At 29.9% G+C, this 25000-nt stretch overlaps 1 protein-coding gene and 1 pseudogene across 4 annotated transcripts; one reads left to right on the top strand and one right to left on the bottom strand.

Moving 5' to 3' along the window:
• Nucleotides 1–1834: 1834 nt before the first annotated feature.
• On the bottom strand, nucleotides 1835–9240 carry LOC119613612 (annotated as a pseudogene).
• Nucleotides 9241–15234: 5994 nt separating this feature from the next.
• LOC119613611 (Y+L amino acid transporter 2-like) lies at nucleotides 15235–22768 on the top strand. Of its 4 annotated transcripts, none has more exons than XM_037969640.1 (7): nucleotides 15235–15554; nucleotides 15901–16384; nucleotides 18283–18527; nucleotides 18609–19078; nucleotides 19161–19310; nucleotides 19401–19578; nucleotides 21835–22768. In XM_037969640.1, exons 2-7 carry the CDS (start codon nucleotides 15948–15950, stop codon nucleotides 21894–21896), a joined length of 1542 nt encoding a protein of 513 aa, XP_037825568.1. In that variant the 5' UTR covers nucleotides 15235–15554; nucleotides 15901–15947; the 3' UTR covers nucleotides 21897–22768. The 4 variants fall into 4 exon arrangements, with proteins under 4 accessions (XP_037825568.1, XP_037825569.1, XP_037825571.1 ...); XM_037969641.1 differs by having other exon boundaries at nucleotides 15898–16384; XM_037969643.1 differs by having other exon boundaries at nucleotides 15236–15373.
• The last annotated feature ends 2232 nt before the right edge of the window (nucleotides 22769–25000 follow it).

Genomic DNA, 25000 nt, shown 5'->3' with positions numbered 1-25000 from the left:
ATCATTGAAATAATATGTATGTATGTGAATATCAACCTATTCTAAGTAATTTGGAAACTTGAAATTGTAAATAAATTCCGTCATACCCATCAAAAACATGATAATAATTTGTACTTACTCAACAACATACTTATTTGTAGGTAAGCGTTGTAAGTACTTACCTAACTCCCTATTTACTTCCAATGTCATCACCGTATTAAAATAATGTCTTAAAATTCGTTAGTTTTTTTCCCTCAGAATGATCAAATTTAGTTTAACTTTAATCTTTTACAAAATAAATTCATTTCTTCTAGGATCTTTAAATTGTCAACATAGGATCATTCACCTTGAACTATAATAAACTCTAATAGAAGCAAATCTGTGTCTTGAAAATCTATAAAAATGTCGTAAAACCATATTATTAATAAAATACTTTATTAATTTACTGCAAATTCTGATTTAATGTTATAACTATTAGTGGTAATCAGTATTCTTTAAATGTTCTGAAAAAATGGCAAATTCTGAAACGCCATGCACATAAATGATCACATTGAATTTGGTTATTATATTATTTATTAATTATTTAAAATATAAAATACTAGGTTATTAAAAAACTATAAAATGTAGCGGCCAATAATGAATAAATTTTAAATAGAAAATATGTACAGTGAGTACTAAAACTGGTGGATATGAATCAGTATTTAGATTTCAATAAATATTATTATAAACAAATAACATATTCTAAAATCCCGAAGAAAATGCAACAAAGTAATGATGATCACACACATCTTTATCTCATTTATAAATAGGATTTAAATCTTTGTGAAACTTACTGTTAATTTACTTTTTTATTACCACTCACTGTAATTATTAAATACAAAAACTGAAATGATGTCAAATTGAGAATAAATATTCGAAACGTGAATTTTGAATTTAGCAGACACGAGAGAAATAAATGTTAAAACTGTGTTTCTAGTTTTTAAATTTATTAATTACATTCATAAGAACATAAATAAAAACATTTCGCACACGTTTAATGTTGTATAACATTACTTTATTGGTTGCGATACAAGTTTATGATAATAAATACAATTTACATACATACATTTATGATCGATTTTGCCTCCCTTATTACTCTTTCCCTACTACCAAATTAACAAAAGAATATTTTTTGTCCACAATTTCTAAAACTCATTTAAATTCTTTAGACGCAGATGTTAAGCTATAAAATTAAAGTTATAAATTAAACCAAAAAACAATTTGGCTTTAGCAAAAACGTTCAAAAAAAAGTGTCGTACTTGTAGACAAGTGTTTGTATATGGCCAAAAACGATAAAATTAAATTCAACGTTTTGAGAATAGCAAATTTTGCGTACGAGTAAAATTGCCTTAAAAATTCTATGTAGAGAATTCTTGAAATATTCGTAAACAAAGTAAAGAATTTCACGGTTTTATTTTAGATACTATTTAACCCAATACGGAGCCATGTGTAGTCCTTAGGTAAAGCATTTGTTGGTCTGTGTTATTTTAGATTACATATTATGAAACTATATAGAATTTTAATTTAATAACTCAAGATTTTTGGAAATGGTTTTAAGAATACTTATGATGAATCGATTCAAACTCTAAAGAAGATCAAGTATCGTCTGGGAAAACCAATTGTTGTTGTTGAATCACGTCATATATTGGACAAGTATTTACTCGACAAGTTCTTGGACAAGTTGATACTCGAAGCAAATCTCCAATTGTAGTAGAAAACGGCAAAGGCATACATGCAAGTTATTATTTTATTATTTTTATTAAAAATATCCTTAACACTCACTTCCATAGGAAAAGAGTTCACACAAATTCCATCATCTTTTGTGACATATAAAAACTTCGTTTATTAATTTCGTTTTATATCTTAAAATATAGTCAATTAAACCGAACAAATACAAACAAAATATAATAATAAAATAAATATAAAACTATAAGATAAAATAATTTAATTGAAAATGAACAAGTGAAAATCTTAAATTATAATTGTAAAAAGAAAAACGACAACAAATGCAAATGTTTATTAAAGTTCAAAATCAGACACTGGTAAATACACTGGCTGCTTGTTTAAAAGAAATAAATTTGTTAAAAAAAAAGTTTAAATTTAAAAAGATTCTTTTTAAAAAAGGAGATTTTTGGTTTAGATGATGATGATTTTGTAAAACTTATAAACTTGTCAAAGACGTCAAAGAGAAATTCTTAAAAAGGCGAAAATGTCAATGAGAGTACGCACAAAATATTTGTCATATAATTAGATAACTATATTCTAAAAATAAATTAAAATTATACAGTCTAACTACAAAAAGTTCATAAGTCAAATTTAAATTTTGTACCACAAAACTAATTTGCAATTTAAAATATTTGTGCTTATTTTGTGTATGAAAGTTAAAACAAACATTTTAGTAGCACTTTGTCAATTATGTACTTTAAAATAATTGTAATTAACAAAATAATTCATTAAAATATCAAAAATAACAAATGAAATAATGAGTATAAAACACTCTAAAGAAATGCGAGAGAGTTTATCAGGTAATAATGTTATTTTCTTTTGTTGTTGTGATGTCATGCAATGAAATTTGTCTTACTATTTAAGCGTTTTTTTTAATAATTTTATAATAAATAATTACAATTATAATAAAAAAAACGTTGTTGTTAACTTCTAAAATGTAGGGCAACTTATTTTGTATATATTTAGTCATATTTCTCTTCTTTGGCGGACATAAATAGTTTTTGGCAAGTAAAGGTTAAAGATGCTGAAAAAAGAAAAGATATAAGAATTTGTTAAAACAAAAATTTATAAACAAATTTTACATATTTTTCATCAGTTTTCGTAGTATAATCGTTATCTTCAATTAGAGCGTAGTCTATAGTCTAGTCTATAGTCTAGTCTATAGTCTAGTCTATAGTCTAGTCTATAGTCTAGTCTATAGTCTAGTCTATAGTCTAGTCTATAGTCTAGTCTATAGTCTAGTCTATAGTCTAGTCTATAGTCTAGTCTATAGTCTAGTCTATAGTCTAGTCTATAGTCTAGTCTATAGTCTAGTCTATAGTCTAGTCTATAGTCTAGTCTATAGTCTAGTCTATAGTCTAGTCTATAGTCTAGTCTATAGTCTAGTCTATAGTCTAGTCTATAGTCTAGTCTATAGTCTAGTCTATAGTCTAGTCTATAGTCTAGTCTATAGTCTAGTCTATAGTCTAGTCTATAGTCTAGTCTATAGTCTAGTCTATAGTCTAGTCTATAGTCTAGTCTATAGTCTAGTCTATAGTCTAGTCTATAGTCTAGTCTATAGTCTAGTCTATAGTCTAGTCTATAGTCTAGTCTATAGTCTAGTCTATAGTCTAGTCTATAGTCTAGTCTATAGTCTAGTCTATAGTCTAGTCTATAGTCTAGTCTATAGTCTAGTCTATAGTCTAGTCTATAGTCTAGTCTATAGTCTAGTCTATAGTCTAGTCTATAGTCTAGTCTATAGTCTAGTCTATAGTCTAGTCTATAGTCTAGTCTATAGTCTAGTCTATAGTCTAGTCTATAGTCTAGTCTATAGTCTAGTCTATAGTCTAGTCTATAGTCTAGTCTATAGTCTAGTCTATAGTCTAGTCTATAGTCTAGTCTATAGTCTAGTCTATAGTCTAGTCTATAGTCTAGTCTATAGTCTAGTCTATAGTCTAGTCTATAGTCTAGTCTATAGTCTAGTCTATAGTCTAGTCTATAGTCTAGTCTATAGTCTAGTCTATAGAGTCTATAGTCTAGTCTATAGTCTAGTCTATAGTCTAGTCTATAGTCTAGTCTATAGTCTAGTCTATAGTCTAGTCTATAGTCTAGTCTATAGTCTCTATAGTCTAGTCTATAGTCTAGTCTATAGTCTAGTCTATAGTCTAGTCTATAGTCTAGTCTAGTCTATAGTCTAGTCTAGTCTATAGTCTAGTCTAGTCTAGTCTATAGTCTAGTCTAGTCTAGTCTAGTCTAGTCTATAGTCTAGTCTAGTCTATAGTCTAGTCTAGTCTATAGTCTAGTCTAGTCTATAGTCTAGTCTAGTCTATAGTCTAGTCTATAGTCTAGTCTATAGTCTAGTCTATAGTCTAGTCTATAGTCTAGTCTATAGTCTAGTCTATAGTCTAGTCTATAGTCTAGTCTATAGTCTAGTCTATAGTCTAGTCTATAGTCTAGTCTATAGTCTAGTCTATAGTCTAGTCTATAGTCTAGTCTATAGTCTAGTCTATAGTCTAGTCTATAGTCTAGTCTATAGTCTAGTCTATAGTCTAGTCTATAGTCTAGTCTATAGTCTAGTCTATAGTCTAGTCTATAGTCTAGTCTATAGTCTAGTCTATAGTCTAGTCTATAGTCTAGTCTATAGTCTAGTCTATAGTCTAGTCTATAGTCTAGTCTATAGTCTAGTCTATAGTCTAGTCTATAGTCTAGTCTATAGTCTAGTCTATAGTCTAGTCTATAGTCTAGTCTATAGTCTAGTCTATAGTCTAGTCTATAATCTAGTCTATAGTCTAGTCTATAGTCTAGTCTATAGTCTACTCTATAGTCTAGTCTATAGTCTAGTCTATAGTCTAGTCTATAGTTTAGTCTATAGTCTAGTCTATAGTCTAGTCTATAGTCTAGTCTATAGTTTAGTCTATAGTCTAGTCTATAGTCTAGTCTATAGTCTAGCCTATAGTCTAGTCTATAGTGTGGTCTATAGTCTAGTATATAGTCTAGTCTATAGTCTAGTCTATAGTCTAGTCTATAGTCTAGTCTATAGTTTAGTTTATAGGCTAGTCTATACTCTCGTCAATAGTCTACTCTATAGTTTAGTCTATAGTCTAGTCTAAAATTTAGGAGAAATTTGTAAAGATATTTCCAAGTTATAGCTACTCCATTAGATTAAATATCTCCATTATACTTACATATTAAGTTTAACAGCCATTGAGGTTTAGATTTCCACACAACACCCACATAATAAAAGGGTATACCAATAACGGTGATTAGAACACCCATACCTACTTCATAGGGTGCTACATAGATGGGCACTACCACCAAAAAGGCACAAATGATAACAAAAGCTATTGGTATCCACATAGAAACCTATAGAAATAAACAAATACATAATTAAATTAACAAAATCATAAAAATTGTATAATAACAATACACATTATGAAGATATTTACTATTTACCTTAATGGGTCTCTCCATATTGGGTCGGGTATAACGGAAATATAATACAGCCGAACTGACAGCATAATGAAAAATGATTCCACTATACTGCTGTAGGTGATGAGTACATAGACATCACTACAAACTAACATAATAATTGATAGAGCACACTAAAAAATAAAATTAATTTATAAGAAAAAAATATAAATATTAACTTAATAATTTAGAGAGTATAAGTAACACACACATACCAAAAATACTAAAGAGGGCAGGGGAGTAAAGTGTTTAACACTAATATGAGACAATATGGCGGGCATATGACCATTACGAGCACCCACAAAACACATACGAGATGAAGTCATAATATGCACAGAAAGACCGCCAAAAGCCGATATAGCCACCATAATCGGTATGATAAGAGACCAGGTGCCTAGAATTTTATTGCCAAATGTTACAGCTATAGCATCAGAAGCTTGCATTTCGGCGGCACTTAAAACAGCCAAATAGGCCATATTAGCCAAAACATAAATAACCGTCACCAAAGGCAAAGATATGTAAATAGCACGTGGTAAATTGCGATAGGGATCTCTTAGTTCTTCAGTCATAAAATTCAAATAATTCCAACCAGCATATGAGAAAATACCGGAATAAAAGGCCACCGATAATTTACCGGGATCAGTCTGTGTATTGGCAAAGGCATCAGTGAAAATTTTCATAATGTCCTAGAAAATTTATTAAAAGAAAATAAATACATTAGTAATTTTATAGAATTTTTTTTTTTTTTAAATTATTTTATATCTCACCCAAAAACATCCATACTAAACCGATAACAATAATCATAAACTAAGGCGGCTATTTTGGTGAACATTATAATATTTTGCATTTTTGTGGTGACTTTCATATAAACGAATTTAAGTACGTAAGAAAGCATATTGTTATGGCCGCTAACATTTGTTTAGCCGCTGTGGGTATTTCACAGCTTCCCTCGTAGAAGGGCTGTAGAACGTATGAGGCAAAGGTCAAGCCCATAATGGCATTTGTTGTAGGTCTGTGAATTAAATAGGAAAATATGTTAGTTAGATTAGAACTATTCGATTTAATGTTTTTTTATAACAAATTTTAAAATTCGATTAAATACTCGAGTTTTCCTTAATGTTTTAATTATTGTCTAAAAAAAAAATAGGTTTTGTTGCAGAAAATCACAACCTTTAATAGAGATTCGAAAAAAATATTAAAACAGTTTACTTTCTCTTTTAAAATATTTAAAAAAAAAAAAAAAAAAATAAACATATTAACAAATTCCCTTATCACTGTAATGAAGAAAAAAAAACAAAATATAATTAAATCTATCGCAATCAAAACTTATTTGACACGTATCAAAGAGCAAACTAATTAGTATACATAAATTAATAAAAAATTAATTAAAAGAATGATTTTCTAAATAGAATATTAAAAAACTCTTATCAGCTAAATATGTGAAACATAAATACAAACAAAATATTAAAAATCTAATAAGAATTTTCTCAACTATTAGTATGAATGAAGCTGGAATGAAGAAACATTTGATTTTCCCTGCAAAAGATTTGTGTGATATGTTGAAAACATTTTTGGAAAGACACCCTGGACTTTTGTTATTTCAGATTAATAACAATTAGTTATTTGCGTAAATCTTATAATCGTCATTTGATAAATTAATTAAAATCAATTGACAAAAATTTAAATTAATAAAGCCCTATACAAAATTATACCCATATAAACTAAAGTATCATGTAGAACTACTGAAAATTAGATTGAACTTATACCGCTTTAAAAAAAATAAGACTTTTAACAATAAATTTATTTATATTTTTTAAGAGTCTTGACTTTAGTTGGAGCAAAATGTAGAATACAATTAGTGATATTAGTGGCATATTTCAATCCCTCTTTTTAATATAGTTTAGAGCATTTAAAATTTGATCAAATCGGTGGTCACATATTGATATCTTGTAACTAACAAGACCAACGGGAAACGTTAATGTTAGACAATTAGTATGTCTCAAAATTCTTAGAAACTATTTTCACAAAAAAAAAACTTTAATAAAAACTAATAAAAGTGTGCTATTGTGCTGAGATGATGACATACATAAACAATTTATATTTTATTTATTTGTATAGGTTTATACAATTTTTCTACTAAACTATGTTGCAAAAATATTAATAACAATTATAGATTGACCTATTCTAATACAGTGTTGTCACATATAAGGCCCAAATCGGACATGCAATTATAATACCATGGAAAAATGTAAAATAATTTTTTAACTTTTATTAAAGAAATTTTCCGAAGTGGACTTTGTGGGGGGACTAGGATTAAATGAGGCCCGATTGTTACGAAAGTGGACAAAAAACTTAGTTGTTTCGTTTTTAGCAAAGAAGTTATAGACAAAAGTCCATTCTGATCGAAAGTCAACTTTTCGGTTATAATTGGCTTCGTTAAAAAATGAACCCATTTCAAACATTAGGTTTTGTTCTCAGGAGTATGTATATGCTAAATTTTTCGAAATTATCTGCTTTTCTGGGCACAGCGAGAAGGTATTTTTTTATTCATTTGCCATTTGCTACTTTACTCAACGTATAAAAATTGCCCATACCAGAAGCAAATACAAAACAACTAACATGCAAATAACTAGTTTGAAAATAAATTAAAGCAACTTTTTGCAAAAAAAAAAGCAAATTAGTACTTGTAAACAATAATTGTCCGACAAAAAAGTGGGAGATTAATTAAAATCGTATGAAGGCAAATACAACAATTTCAAATGAAATCAAGGCCACCGCCACTTCACAGACATTAAAGTAAAGTACTTACAACAGACATAAATTAAAATAACAAGATAGAAACTAGCAAATACAATTATAAAAAAAAAAACTTTTATCAATAAACAATTTATATACTTACACAAAAATCATCATAGCATCCCAAAGATAAGAAATGCAGGCAATGAACCATAAGCTTCCAAGATATACGCATAATCACCACCCGACTTGGGTATCGAAGTACCCAATTCAGCATAGCACAGAGCACCAATCATAGACAGTAGACCACCAAAGCACCCATATTATAAGGGAAGTGCCAACAGCCTCCACCTCATTGATAACACCTTGGTGAAATAAAAATACCGGAAACCGAATATAATGCCCAAAATAATGGCGACACCCTCAAGCAGACCCAATTGTTTTTTCATTTGTACTCGACTGTTGTTGGACTCCTCGGAGCCACCGCGTTTATTGTGATCATTTGCAGTTGCCGCAATTATATTTGGTGGATTTTCAGTGTTTGGTGTTAGTAACACCATTTCACTAGTCGGTGACTGTAAATCTTGTGTGATGGGCATTTTCCGCTCTCAGATAAATACGTACGGCCTGCTCCACGTTTAAACTCTACTAAATAAAAAATATTTGTATGTAATTACAATAAGAATAAAAAGAGCAATAATAAATTATTATTATTATGGCAGTTATCGTAGTGTATGCATATTTACTTAAGAAAAATAACAGAAAATATAATATAGTAAATAAATAAACAATAGTTTATTGTTGGCTACAGTCTTTCACACACAAATGCCGGTTTATTTTGTTGATGATGCTGGCCACACCAAAAAATATATCAATGTATGAATGTATGTATGTTAATTGCATGTAACCTTTTTTTAATATATTTTTTTCCTTTTTGTTTTGCTCGCCTAATTCGTTAACATTTTACAAAAATGCATTCATTATTACACTCACTCGCTCTCTCGCTCGCACGCAACCCCCCTTTTTATGGGTGACAAAAATGTGTGTCACGGTTTTATTTCTTTAAAAAAAACACCTACTTCTTGTTTCACAATGTTCTTAATATTTTAGGTTAGAAAGTCGGTCTTTTAAGTTTTTTTGCATAAATATTGTTGAAATCAATAATATTTATTTACATTTAATATGATTGATGCTCTTATTTGTATTGTTTATATTTTTAATTATTAGTTTTGTTATATTTTTTTTGCTACTTTGCAATTGTGATAAGAAAAGGTAAACACGCGTGCTATCACCAGAGCCCTGCGCCGACATATATTAACGGCGGCGGCGACTGACACCAAATATGTCGGCGGTGGCTTAAAATCGACTGTAAGCGGGCTAAGTTTTCAACAACTACGTTTAGTTTTTAAATTTTCAACGATTTTTAAATAAAAAACGGAATCCGAGAGATCAGAAAGTGGGATTTTGGAAGCAAATATATTGTTTATAACAACAAAACAGAGCAAGCTCAAAAGTTGTGTGAGAAAATTATGCAGGGATGAATAAAAAATTCTTAAAAATTAAAAACAAATCCTTTCTCCAAGTTTACGAGGATCTGCCGATATTTAACACTATCCTCCATATAAAACATCTTGCAGAAAATCAGTTTCTAAAAATTTTGCATTAAGAAAATTATCAATAACGTAAAAACAAAGATATTTTATTTGTTTATTTACTAGCTATACCAGTGTGCTGTGCTACCCTAAAAGCAATATAAATAGCTTAACGATTTTGATGATTCTAACTACAATGGTTTCCAGATATACAATTTGTTACATATGGGAGATTTCCACGCAAATTTTGCAATTTCTCTAAATGTTCTTCAGTAAAATTTGAAGATTCTAGCTCTAATAGTTTCTCAGATAAACGAATTTTCTATTTAATTCATATGGGAGTTCCAAGCCCCCCAGATGAAAGTCCGCCTTTTTTCTCCAAAATGTTCAGATGAATATTAAAGTTCTTCGTGCAAAATTTGAAGAATTTAGTTCTATTAGTTTCCCAGATAAACGAATTTTTGTATTTAATTCATATGGGAGGTTCCGCTCCCCTCATTGGTAGTCCCCCAATTTATTACCCAAAATGTTTACATGGATGTTAAAGTTCTTCCAGAACAACATCCTTTAAAGGATCACAAAGAGATTGAAAAATATGTTTGTTTATGGTGTTATTAAGTACGTAGAAAAACGTTAAAATCAATTATTGAAGGGGGCAGGGTCAATTATGGCCTATAGAGATTTCGATTGATATCGAGCCCTTTTTGCAAAAATGGACGTAAGCGATATAAATTTTCGTTCAATTAGGATATTGCGTCTTTAATTTTATGTTTATATATTCAATATTTTAGAAAATTCAAAAAGTACCAGTTAAAGAACGAAAAATTACCAGAAATACTCCAGTTTAAATTTTCATTCACACAAGTCCCTGATTGCTTAGTTTTATGTTTTTATAAAAGAAATTCAAATAGTACCAGTTGAAGAACGAAAAAGTCCCAAAAAGTCCCGTTTTATATGTTCTCAATATTATAGAAAATTCAAAAAAATACCTTTTGAAGAACGAAAAAGTACCAAAAAGTTCCCTTTTATATGTTATCACTTAATCCGTGCGGTACATTCCTAATTTCATGTTTCTAGGTTCAATATTATAAAAAAATTCAAAAAGTACCAGTCGAAGAACGAAAAAGTACTAAAAGTCCCTTTTATAGATTATAATTTACTCCAGGCTCTACATATTTATTTTTATGTTTCTAGGTTTTATTTTTATGGAAAACTCAAAAAGTACCAGTCGAAATTTTGTAGCAAGCTCAAAAAGTACCAGTCAAAGAACGAAAAAGTACCAAAAAGTGCCATTTTATAGATTCTCATTTACTCCGGGCTCTACGTGCATAATTTCATGTCTCTATGTTCAATATAATAGAAAACTCAAAAGTACCTTTTGAAGAACGAAAAAGTACCAAAAAGTCCCCTTTTATAGGACCTCACTTAATCCGGGCTCTACATGCTTAATTCCACGTTTCTAGGTTCATTATTATACAAAAAACTTAAAATGTACCTTTTGAAGAAAGAAAAGAAGAACGAAAAGAGAAAACTCAAAAAGTACCTTTTAGAACCAAAAAGTTCCGAAAGTCCCTTAATTATTAATTTCATGTTTCGATTTCATTATCATAGAAAACTCAAAAAGTACCAGTTGGAGAATGAAAAAGTACCAAAAAATATCACTTGGTACCGGTGTTCCAAATAACATCCCATTACCATATTTAGTGTTTCTTGAATAAAATCAAATTTCCCGTTTTTACCCTTTTGGTACTTTTTTCCTCCCCATTAACGAAATAAAAATTCTGTTCCAAAAAGTTGGAGCCCGTTATTATGTTTCATAAAAAAGTACCAAAAATAGGTAAAATTTTCACCCCTTAAACGTCCGAATATCCAAAAAGTACTAAATTCATATTTTTATTTGTTCGTCAAGTTATGAAGGATTCCAAAATATTTTTGAATGTTCTCTGGTTTAAAAGATACATGGGGTGCAAAAGAAGAACCAAATTACAGTTTTTACCCGTTTATTCCCAAAGGGGCCGAATTTGAAAAAATTACCGGACACCTGTCCGCTTTTTTTTTTAAATGAACGACGATAAGCTTTAACTGTTTTTGTAACTTTTCTAGTTTAGGAGATTTGAGGTTACCGAATTTACGTTTTTACCCTTTTTTAACCCCCAAAAATTCGAATTTCCAAAAATCCCGTCTTATTGGATACATTTGGTGGGAGACCAACCGCTTGGTATAGTGTGACAACTATAAGGGACCTAAAGTCGACATAAAGCTCACAATGGTTAGTACCAATATTTTGCCCAAACAACATCTAAATACCTAGCCAGGTTATATCCTCTAGGTCCGTGAAGACATTCTCTACAAAGCTATAAATTTGTATAAAAGGCGGCTTAACAATTGTTTCTTGTAAATATTCGGCCACCATAGTGTTTGGAGACAACAAGAGCTTCACTGAAAGGCACACCAGACAGACATCGCGCTCTATTATGGGTGTATGGTAGTGATTCTGCTAAGATCAATGGTATAATAATAAGTATGTATCCCAAGGATACCCCTGAATACGGCAATCAGCTTCCGTCCATTGCCTCTAGGTGATAATATACCATGTCACCACTAACCGACCGACCACCACCCGCCTAGCTATAGGAGTAGGGATGCCAATCGGGACTGATATTTAGAAATCCCGGGATTCGGGATTTTGAAATCCCGAAAATCCCGGGATCCCGATATCGGGATTCCGGGATTTATTTAAAAATCCCGAATCCCGGGATTTCTAAATATCAGTCCCGATTGGCATCCCTACTCCCTAGTCAGCTAGGCGGGTGGTGGTCGGTCGGTTAGTGGTGACATGGTATATTATCACCTAGAGGCAATGGACGGAAGCTGATTGCCGTATTCAGGGGGTATCCTTGGGATACATACTTATTATTATACCATTGATCTTAGCAGAATCACTACCATACACCCATAATAGAGCGCGATGTCTGTCTGGTGTGCCTTTCAGTGAAGCTCTTGTTGTCTCCAAACACTATGGTGGCCGAATATTTACAAGAAACAATTGTTAAGCCGCCTTTTATACAAATTTATAGCTTTGTAGAGAATGTCTTCACGGACCTAGAGGATATAACCTGGCTAGGTATTTAGATGTTGTTTGGGCAAAATATTGGTACTAACCATTGTGAGCTTTATGTCGACTTTAGGTCCCTTATAGTTGTCACACTATACCAAGCGGTTGGTCTCCCACCAAATGTATCCAATAAGACGGGATTTTTGGAAATTCGAATTTTTTGGGGGTTAAAAAAGGGTAAAAACGTAAATTCGGTAACCTCAAATCTCCTAAACTAGAAAAGTTACAAAAACAGTTAAAGCTTATCGTCGTTCATTTAAAAAAAAAAGCGGACAGGTGTCCGGTAATTTTTTCAAATTCGGCCCCTTTGGGAATAAACGGGTAAAAACTGTAATTTGGTTCTTCTTTTGCACCCCATGTATCTTTTAAACCAGAGAACATTCAAAAATATTTTGGAATCCTTCATAACTTGACGAACAAATAAAAATATGAATTTAGTACTTTTTGGATATTCGGACGTTTAAGGGGTGAAAATTTTACCTATTTTTGGTACTTTTTTATGAAACATAATAACGGGCTCCCAACTTTTTGGAACAGAATTTTTATTTCGTTAATGGGGAGGAAAAAAGTACCAAAAGGGGTAAAAACGGGAAATTTGATTTTATTCAAGAAACACTAAATATGGTAATGGGATGTTATTTGGAACACCGGTACCAAGTGATATTTTTTGGTACTTTTTCATTCTCCAACTGGTACTTTTTGAGTTTTCTATGATAATGAAATCGAAACATGAAATTAATAATTAAGGGACTTTTCGGAACTTTTTGGTTCTAAAAAGGTACTTTTTGAGTTTTCTCTTTTTCGTTCTTCTTTTTCTTTCTTCAAAAGGTACATTTTAAGTTTTTGTATAATAATGAACCTAGAAACGTGAAATTAAGCATGTAGAGCCCGGATTAAGTGAGGTCCTATAAAAGGGGACTTTTGGTACTTTTTCGTTCTTCAAAAGGTACTTTTTGAGTTTTCTATTATATTGAACATAGAGACATGAAATTATGCACGTAGAGCCCGGAGTAAATGAGAATCTATAAAATGGCACTTTTTGGTACTTTTTCGTTCTTTGACTGGTACTTTTTGAGCTTGCTACAAAATTTCGACTGGTACTTTTTGAGTTTTCCATAAAAATAAACCTAGAAACATAAAAATAAATATGTAGAGCCTGGAGTAAATTATAATCTATAAAAGGGACTTTTTAGTACTTTTTCGTTCTTCGACTGGTACTTTTTGAATTTTTTATAATATTGAACCTAGAAACATGAAATTAGGAATGTACCGCACGGATTAAGTGATAACATATAAAAGGGAACTTTTTGGTACTTTTTCGTTCTTCAAAAGGTATTTTTTTGAATTTTCTATAATATTGAGAACATATAAAACGGGACTTTTTGGGACTTTTTCGTTCTTCAACTGGTACTATTTGAATTTTCTTTTATAAAAACATAAAACTAAGCAATCAGGGACTTGTGTGAATGAAAATTTAAACTGGAGTATTTCTGGTAATTTTTCGTTCTTTAACTGGTACTTTTTGAATTTTCTAAAATATTGAATATATAAACATAAAATTAAAGACGCAATATCCTAATTGAACGAAAATTTATATCGCTTACGTCCATTTTGCAAAAAGGGCTCGATATCAATCGAAATCTCTATAGGCCATAATTGACCCTGCCCCCTTCAATAATTGATTTTAACGTTTTCTACGTACTTAATAACACCATAAACAAACATATTTTTCAATCTCTTTGTGATCCCTTTAAAGGATGTTGTTCTGGAAGAACTTTAACATCCATGTAAACATTTTGGGTAATAAATTGGGGGACTACCAATGAGGGGAGCGGAACCTCCCATATGAATTAAATACAAAAATTCGTTTATCTGGGAAACTAATAGAACTAAATTCTTCAAATTTTGCACGAAGAACTTTAATATTCATCTGAACATTTTGGAGAAAAAAGGCGGACTTTCATCTGGGGGGCTTGGAACTCCCATATGAATTAAATAGAAAAATTCGTTTATCTGAGAAACTATTAGAGCTAGAATCTTCAAATTTTACTGAAGAACATTTAGAGAAATTGCAAAAATTTGCGTGGAATCTCCCATATGTAACAAATTGTATATCTGGAAAACCATTGTAGTTAGAATCATCAAAATCGTTAAGCTATTTATATTGCTTTTAGGGTAGCACAGCACACTGGGTATAGCTAGTAAATAAACAAATAAAATATCTTTGTTTTTACGTTATTGATAATTTTCTTAATGCAAAATTTTTTAGAAACTGATTTTCTGCAAGATGTTTTATATGGAGGATAGTGTTAAATATCGGCAGATCCTCGTAAAACTTGGAGAAAGGATTTGTTTTTAATTTTAAGAATTTTTTATTCATCCCTGCATAATTTCTCACACAACTTTTGAGCTTGCTCTGTTTTGTTGTTATAAACAATATATTTGCTTCCAAAATCCCACTTTCTGATCTCTCGGATTCCGTTTTTTATTTAAAATCGTTGAAAATTTAAAAACTAAACGTAGTTGTTGAAAACTTAGCCCGCTTACAGTCGATTTTAAGCCACCGCCGACATATTTGGTGTCAGTCGCCGCCGCCGTTAATATATGTCGGCGCAGGGCTCTGGTGATAGCACGCGTGTTTACCTTTTCTTATCACAATTGCAAAGTAGCAAAAAAAATATAACAAAACTAATAATTAAAAATATAAACAATACAAATAAGAGCATCAATCATATTAAATGTAAATAAATATTATTGATTTCAACAATATTTATGCAAAAAAACTTAAAAGACCGACTTTCTAACCTAAAATATTAAGAACATTGTGAAACAAGAAGTAGGTGTTTTTTTTAAAGAAATAAAACCGTGACACACATTTTTGTCACCCATAAAAAGGGGGTTGCGTGCGAGCGAGAGAGCGAGTGAGTGTAATAATGAATGCATTTTTGTAAAATGTTAACGAATTAGGCGAGCAAAACAAAAAGGAAAAAATATATTAAAAAAGGTTACATGCAATTAACATACATACATTCATACATTGATATATTTTTTGGTGTGGCCAGCATCATCAACAAAATAAACCGGCATTTGTGTGTGAAAGACTGTAGCCAACAATAAACTATTGTTTATTTATTTACTATATTATATTTTCTGTTATTTTTCTTAAGTAAATATGCATACACTACGATAACTGCCATAATAATAATAATTTATTATTGCTCTTTTTATTCTTATTGTAATTACATACAAATATTTTTTATTTAGTAGAGTTTAAAACGTGGAGCAGGCCGTACGTATTTATCTGAGAGCGGAAAATGCCCATCACACAAGATTTACAGTCACCGACTAGTGAAATGGTGTTACTAACACCAAACACTGAAAATCCACCAAATATAATTGCGGCAACTGCAAATGATCACAATAAACGCGGTGGCTCCGAGGAGTCCAACAACAGTCGAGTACAAATGAAAAAACAATTGGGTCTGCTTGAGGGTGTCGCCATTATTTTGGGCATTATATTCGGTTCCGGTATTTTTATTTCACCCAAAGGTGTTATCAATGAGGTGGAGGCTGTTGGCACTTCCCTTATAATATGGGTGCTTTGTGGTCTACTGTCTATGATTGGTGCTCTGTGCTATGCTGAATTGGGTACTTCGATACCCAAGTCGGGTGGTGATTATGCGTATATCTTGGAAGCTTATGGTTCATTGCCTGCATTTCTTTATCTTTGGGATGCTATGATGATTTTTGTGTAAGTATATAAATTGTTTATTGATAAAAGTTTTTTTTTTTATAATTGTATTTGCTAGTTTCTTATCTTGTTATATTTTAATTTATGTCTGTTGTAAGTACTTTACTTTAATGTCTGTGAAGTGGCGGTGGCCTTGATTTCATTTGAAATTGTTGTATTTGCCTTCATACGATTTTAATTAATCTCCCACTTTTTTGTCGGACAATTATTGTTTACAAGTACTAATTTGCTTTTTTTTTTGCAAAAAGTTGCTTTAATTTATTTTCAAACTAGTTATTTGCATGTTAGTTGTTTTGTATTTGCTTCTGGTATGGGCAATTTTTATACGTTGAGTAAAGTAGCAAATGGCAAATGAATAAAAAAAATACCTTCTCGCTGTGCCCAGAAAAGCAAGATAATTTCGAAAAATTTAGCATATACATACTCCTGAGAACAAAACCTAATGTTTGAAATGGGTTCATTTTTTAACGAAGCCAATTATAACCGAAAAGTTGACTTTCGATCAGAATGGACTTTTGTCTATAACTTCTTTGCTAAAAACGAAACAACTAAGTTTTTTGTCCACTTTCGTAACAATCGGGCCTCATTTAATCCTAGTCCCCCCACAAAGTCCACTTCGGAAAATTTCTTTAATAAAAGTTAAAAAATTATTTTACATTTTTCCATGGTATTATAATTGCATGTCCGATTTGGGCCTTATATGTGACAACACTGTATTAGAATAGGTCAATCTATAATTGTTATTAATATTTTTGCAACATAGTTTAGTAGAAAAATTGTATAAACCTATACAAATAAATAAAATATAAATTGTTTATGTATGTCATCATCTCAGCACAATAGCACACTTTTATTAGTTTTTATTAAAGTTTTTTTTTTGTGAAAATAGTTTCTAAGAATTTTGAGACATACTAATTGTCTAACATTAACGTTTCCCGTTGGTCTTGTTAGTTACAAGATATCAATATGTGACCACCGATTTGATCAAATTTTAAATGCTCTAAACTATATTAAAAAGAGGGATTGAAATATGCCACTAATATCACTAATTGTATTCTACATTTTGCTCCAACTAAAGTCAAGACTCTTAAAAAATATAAATAAATTTATTGTTAAAAGTCTTATTTTTTTTAAAGCGGTATAAGTTCAATCTAATTTTCAGTAGTTCTACATGATACTTTAGTTTATATGGGTATAATTTTGTATAGGGCTTTATTAATTTAAATTTTTGTCAATTGATTTTAATTAATTTATCAAATGACGATTATAAGATTTACGCAAATAACTAATTGTTATTAATCTGAAATAACAAAAGTCCAGGGTGTCTTTCCAAAAATGTTTTCAACATATCACACAAATCTTTTGCAGGGAAAATCAAATGTTTCTTCATTCCAGCTTCATTCATACTAATAGTTGAGAAAATTCTTATTAGATTTTTAATATTTTGTTTGTATTTATGTTTCACATATTTAGCTGATAAGAGTTTTTTAATATTCTATTTAGAAAATCATTCTTTTAATTAATTTTTTATTAATTTATGTATACTAATTAGTTTGCTCTTTGATACGTGTCAAATAAGTTTTGATTGCGATAGATTTAATTAATATTTTATGTTTTTTTATTCTTCATTACAGTGATAAGGGAATTTGTTAATATGTTTATTATTTCGTTTTATTTTTTTAAATATTTTAAAAGAGAAAGTAAACTGTTTTAATATTTTTTTCGAATCTCTATTAAAGGTTGTGATTTTCTGCAACAAAACCTATTTTTATTTTTAGACAATAATTAAAACATTAAGGAAAACTCGAGTATTTAATCGAATTTTAAAATTTGTTATAAAAAAACATTAAATCGAATAGTTCTAATCTAACTAACATATTTTCCTATTTAATTCACAGACCTACAACAAATGCCATTATGGGCTTGACCTTTGCCTCATACGTTCTACAGCCCTTCTACGAGGGAAGCTGTGAAATACCCACAGCGGCTAAACAAATGTTAGCGGCCATAACAATATGCTTTCTTACGTACTTAAATTCGTTTTATATGAAAGTCACCACAAAAATGCAAAATATTATAATGTTCACCAAAATAGCCGCCTTAGTTATGATTATTGTTATCGGTTTAGTATGGATGTTTTTGGGTGAGATATAAAATAATTTAAAAAAAAAAAAAATTCTATAAAATTACTAATGTATTTATTTTCTTTTAATAAATTTTCTAGGACATTATGAAAATTTCACTGATGCCTTTGCCAATACACAGACTGATCCCGGTAAATTATCGGTGGCCTTTTATTCCGGTATTTTCTCATATGCTGGTTGGAATTATTTGAATTTTATGACTGAAGAACTAAGAGATCCCTATCGCAATTTACCACGTGCTATTTACATATCTTTGCCTTTGGTGACGGTTATTTATGTTTTGGCTAATATGGCCTATTTGGCTGTTTTAAGTGCCGCCGAAATGCAAGCTTCTGATGCTATAGCTGTAACATTTGGCAATAAAATTCTAGGCACCTGGTCTCTTATCATACCGATTATGGTGGCTATATCGGCTTTTGGCGGTCTTTCTGTGCATATTATGACTTCATCTCGTATGTGTTTTGTGGGTGCTCGTAATGGTCATATGCCCGCCATATTGTCTCATATTAGTGTTAAACACTTTACTCCCCTGCCCTCTTTAGTATTTTTGGTATGTGTGTGTTACTTATACTCTCTAAATTATTAAGTTAATATTTATATTTTTTTCTTAATAAATTAATTTTATTTTTTAGTGTGCTCTATCAATTATTATGTTAGTTTGTAGTGATGTCTATGTACTCATCACCTACAGCAGTATAGTGGAATCATTTTTCATTATGCTGTCAGTTTCGGCTGTATTATATTTCCGTTATACCCGACCCAATATGGAGAGACCCATTAAGGTAAATAGTAAATATCTTCATAATGTGTATTGTTATTATACAATTTTTATGATTTTGTTAATTTAATTATGTATTTGTTTATTTCTATAGGTTTCTATGTGGATACCAATAGCTTTTGTTATCATTTGTGCCTTTTTGGTGGTAGTGCCCATCTATGTAGCACCCTATGAAGTAGGTATGGGTGTTCTAATCACCGTTATTGGTATACCCTTTTATTATGTGGGTGTTGTGTGGAAATCTAAACCTCAATGGCTGTTAAACTTAATATGTAAGTATAATGGAGATATTTAATCTAATGGAGTAGCTATAACTTGGAAATATCTTTACAAATTTCTCCTAAATTTTAGACTAGACTATAGACTAAACTATAGAGTAGACTATTGACGAGAGTATAGACTATATAAACTAAACTATAGACTAGACTATAGACTAGACTATAGACTAGACTATAGACTAGACTATATACTAGACTATAGACCACACTATAGACTAGACTATAGGCTAGACTATAGACTAGACTATAGACTAGACTATAGACTAAACTATAGACTAGACTATAGACTAGACTATAGACTAGACTATAGACTAAACTATAGACTAGACTATAGACTAGACTATAGACTAGACTATAGAGTAGACTATAGACTAGACTATAGACTAGACTATAGACTAGATTATAGACTAGACTATAGACTAGACTATAGACTAGACTATAGACTAGACTATAGACTAGACTATAGACTAGACTATAGACTAGACTATAGACTAGACTATAGACTAGACTATAGACTAGACTATAGACTAGACTATAGACTAGACTATAGACTAGACTAGACTAGACGATGACTATAGACTAGACTATCGACTAGACTATAGACTAGACTATAGACTAGACTATAGACTAGACTATAGACTAGACTATAGACTAGACTATAGACTAGACTATAGACTAGACTATAGACTAGACTATAGACTAGACTATAGACTAGACTATAGACTAGACTATAGACTAGACTATAGACTAGACTATAGACTAGACTATAGACTAGACTAGACTAGACTAGACTAGACTATAGACTAGACTAGACTATAGACTAGACTAGACTATAGACTAGACTAGATAGACTAGACTAGAACTAGACTATGACTAGACTAGACTATAGACTAGACTAGACTATAGACTAGACTAGACTATAGACTAGACTATAGACTAGACTAAGCTAGACTAAGACTAGACTATAGACTAGACTATAGACTAGACTATAGACTAGACTATAGACTAGACTATAGACTAGAACTATAGGACTAGACTATAGCTAGACTATAGACTACAGACTATAGGACTAGACCTACTAGAGACTAGACTATAGACTAGACTATAGACTAGACTATAGACTAGACTATAGACTAGACTATAGACTAGACTGATAGACTAGACTATTAGACTAGACTATAGACTAGACTATAGACTAGACTATAGACTAGGACCTATAGACTAGACTATAGACTAGACTATAGACTAGACTATAGACTAGGACTATAGACTAGGACTATAGACTAGACTATAGACTAGACTATAGACTAGAACTATAGACTAGACCTATAGACTAGACTATAGCCTAGACTATAGAGACTAGACGATATAGACATAGACTAGACTAATAGACATAGACTATAGACTAGACTATAGACTAGACTATAGACTAGACTATAGGACTAGACTATAGACTAGACTAATAGACTAGACTATAGGACTAGACCCTATAGACTAGACTATAGACTGAGACTATAGATCTAGACTATAGACTAGACTATCAGACTAGACTATAGACTAGGACTATAGACTAACTATAGACTATAGACAGACTATAGACTAGACTATAGACTAGACTATAGACTAGACTATAGACTAGACTATAGACTAGACTATAGATGACTATAGAAGACTATAGACTAGACTATAGACTAGACTATAGACTAGACTATAGACTAGACTATAGACTAGACTATAGACTAGACTATAGACTAGACTATAGAACTAGACTATAGACTAGACTATAGACTAGACTATAGACCTAGACTATAGACTAGACTATAGACTAGACTATAGACTAGACTATAGACTAGACTATAGACTAGACTATAGACTAGACTATAGACTAGACTATAGACTAGTAGACTATAGACTAGACTATAGACTAGACTATAGACTAGACTATAGACTAGACTATAGACTAGACTATAGACTAGACTATAGACTAGACTAATATACTAGACTATAGACTAGACTAGACTAGACTCTAACTAGACTATAGACTAGACTATAGACTAGGACTATAGACTAGACTATAGACTAGACTATAGACTAGACTATAGACTAGACTATAGACTAGACTATAGACTAGACTATAGACTAGACTATAGACCTACGCTCTAATTGATACTACGAAAACTGATGAAAAATATGTAAAATTTGTTTATAAATTTTTGTTTTAACAAATTCTTATATCTTTTCTTTTTTCAGCATCTTTAACCTTTACTTGCCAAAAACTATTTATGTCCGCCAAAGAAGAGAAATATGACTAAATATATACAAAATAAGTTGCCCTACATTTTAGAAGTTAACAACAACGTTTTTTTTATTATAATTGTAATTATTTATTATAAAATTATTAAAAAAAACGCTTAAATAGTAAGACAAATTTCATTGCATGACATCACAACAACAAAAGAAAATAACATTATTACCTGATAAACTCTCTCGCATTTCTTTAGAGTTGTTTTATACTCATTATTTCATTTGTTATTTTTGATATTTTAATGAATTATTTTGTTAATTACAATTATTTTAAAGTACATAATTGACAAAGTGCTACTAAAATGTTTGTTTTAACTTTCATACACAAAATAAGCACAAATATTTTAAATTGCAAATTAGTTTTGTGGTACAAAATTTAAATTTGACTTATGAACTTTTTGTAGTTAGACTGTATAATTTTAATTTATTTTTAGAATATAGTTATCTAATTATATGACAAATATTTTGTGCGTACTCTCATTGACATTTTCGCCTTTTTAAGAATTTCTCTTTGACGTCTTTGACAAGTTTATAAGTTTTACAAAATCATCATCATCTAAACCAAAAATCTCCTTTTTTAAAAAGAATCTTTTTAAATTTAAACTTTTTTTTTAACAAATTTATTTCTTTTAAACAAGCAGCCAGTGTATTTACCAGTGTCTGATTTTGAACTTTAATAAACATTTGCATTTGTTGTCGTTTTTCTTTTTACAATTATAATTTAAGATTTTCACTTGTTCATTTTCAATTAAATTATTTTATCTTATAGTTTTATATTTATTTTATTATTATATTTTGTTTGTATTTGTTCGGTTTAATTGACTATATTTTAAGATATAAAACGAAATTAATAAACGAAGTTTTTATATGTCACAAAAGATGATGGAATTTGTGTGAACTCTTTTCCTATGGAAGTGAGTGTTAAGGATATTTTTAATAAAAAATAATAAAATAATAACTTGCATGTATGCCTTTGCCGTTTTCTACTACAATTGGAGATTTGCTTCGAGTATCAACTTGTCCAAGAACTTGTCGAGTAAATACTTGTCCAATATATGACGTGATTCAACAACAACAATTGGTTTTCCCAGACGATACTTGATCTTCTTTAGAGTTTGAATCGATTCATCATAAGTATTCTTAAAACCATTTCCAAAAATCTTGAGTTATTAAATTAAAATTCTATATAGTTTCATAATATGTAATCTAAAATAACACAGACCAACAAATGCTTTACCTAAGGACTACACATGGCTCCGTATTGGGTTAAATAGTATCTAAAATAAAACCGTGAAATTCTTTACTTTGTTTACGAATATTTCAAGAATTCTCTACATAGAATTTTTAAGGCAATTTTACTCGTACGCAAAATTTGCTATTCTCAAAACGTTGAATTTAATTTTATCGTTTTTGGCCATATACAAACACTTGTCTACAAGTACGACACTTTTTTTTGAACGTTTTTGCTAAAGCCAAATTGTTTTTGGTTTAATTTATAACTTTAATTTTATAGCTTAACATCTGCGTCTAAAGAATTTAAATGAGTTTTAGAAATTGTGGACAAAAAATATTCTTTTGTTAATTTGGTAGTAGGGAAAGAGTAATAAGGGAGGCAAAATCGATCATAAATGTATGTATGTAAATTGTATTTATTATCATAAACTTGTATCGCAACCAATAAAGTAATGTTATACAACATTAAACGTGTGCGAAATGTTTTTATTTATGTTCTTATGAATGTAATTAATAAATTTAAAAACTAGAAACACAGTTTTAACATTTATTTCTCTCGTGTCTGCTAAATTCAAAATTCACGTTTCGAATATTTATTCTCAATTTGACATCATTTCAGTTTTTGTATTTAATAATTACAGTGAGTGGTAATAAAAAAGTAAATTAACAGTAAGTTTCACAAAGATTTAAATCCTATTTATAAATGAGATAAAGATGTGTGTGATCATCATTACTTTGTTGCATTTTCTTCGGGATTTTAGAATATGTTATTTGTTTATAATAATATTTATTGAAATCTAAATACTGATTCATATCCACCAGTTTTAGTACTCACTGTACATATTTTCTATTTAAAATTTATTCATTATTGGCCGCTACATTTTATAGTTTTTTAATAACCTAGTATTTTATATTTTAAATAATTAATAAATAATATAATAACCAAATTCAATGTGATCATTTATGTGCATGGCGTTTCAGAATTTGCCATTTTTTCAGAACATTTAAAGAATACTGATTACCACTAATAGTTATAACATTAAATCAGAATTTGCAGTAAATTAATAAAGTATTTTATTAATAATATGGTTTTACGACATTTTTATAGATTTTCAAGACACAGATTTGCTTCTATTAGAGTTTATTATAGTTCAAGGTGAATGATCCTATGTTGACAATTTAAAGATCCTAGAAGAAATGAATTTATTTTGTAAAAGATTAAAGTTAAACTAAATTTGATCATTCTGAGGGAAAAAAACTAACGAATTTTAAGACATTATTTTAATACGGTGATGACATTGGAAGTAAATAGGGAGTTAGGTAAGTACTTACAACGCTTACCTACAAATAAGTATGTTGTTGAGTAAGTACAAATTATTATCATGTTTTTGATGGGTATGACGGAATTTATTTACAATTTCAAGTTTCCAAATTTACTTAGAATAGGTTGATATTCACATACATACATATTATTTCAATGATGATGCTAAACTAATTTCTAATTACGTAGAAGAATAAACCGTTTACCACAAACTATTTTATGACTAATGTAACCAAAAATCAATAAAAACTTATTTACTCATAATAAATTATAATGAATTTTGTTTCAACGAATATTATAAATTTAACATAATACCAAAACTCTTTGATTCAGATGTTTTTTTTTTTTAATTTCAAATCCGGTAATAAATTGTTACAAATTATTAAGTTCGCGAACATATTAAATGCCTAAAAAACATGATTTGTTAAGAAATTGCTTAAGAAATATATGAATGAATTTTTATGGTTTTTTGTCAAATCATTTTTTTGCATCTGGTGTTAATTATTTGCAAATATTTGTTGTAGCAAACAAATTCACACATATTTTTTCTATTTGATA

This window comes from Lucilia sericata, unplaced genomic scaffold, assembly GCF_015586225.1.
Source record: "Lucilia sericata isolate MDLA Ls3-8-SP2 unplaced genomic scaffold, ASM1558622v1 Contig002213F_arrow, whole genome shotgun sequence".
Classification (NCBI taxonomy): Eukaryota; Metazoa; Arthropoda; class Insecta; order Diptera; family Calliphoridae; genus Lucilia; species Lucilia sericata.
Note: the sequence above shows the minus strand (reverse complement) of the source record. Positions and strands in the feature narration are given on the sequence as shown.

Coding starts and splice junctions, on each gene's coding strand:
- LOC119613611 (XM_037969640.1), top strand. CDS start 15,948: ATGCCCATCACACAAGATTTACAGTCACCGACTAGTGAAATGGTGTTA. Junction 18,528..18,608: donor TTTAGTATGGATGTTTTTGG/GTGAGATATAAA, acceptor TAAATTTTCTAG/GACATTATGAAAATTTCACT. Junction 19,079..19,160: donor TGCCCTCTTTAGTATTTTTG/GTATGTGTGTGT, acceptor TTTATTTTTTAG/TGTGCTCTATCAATTATTAT.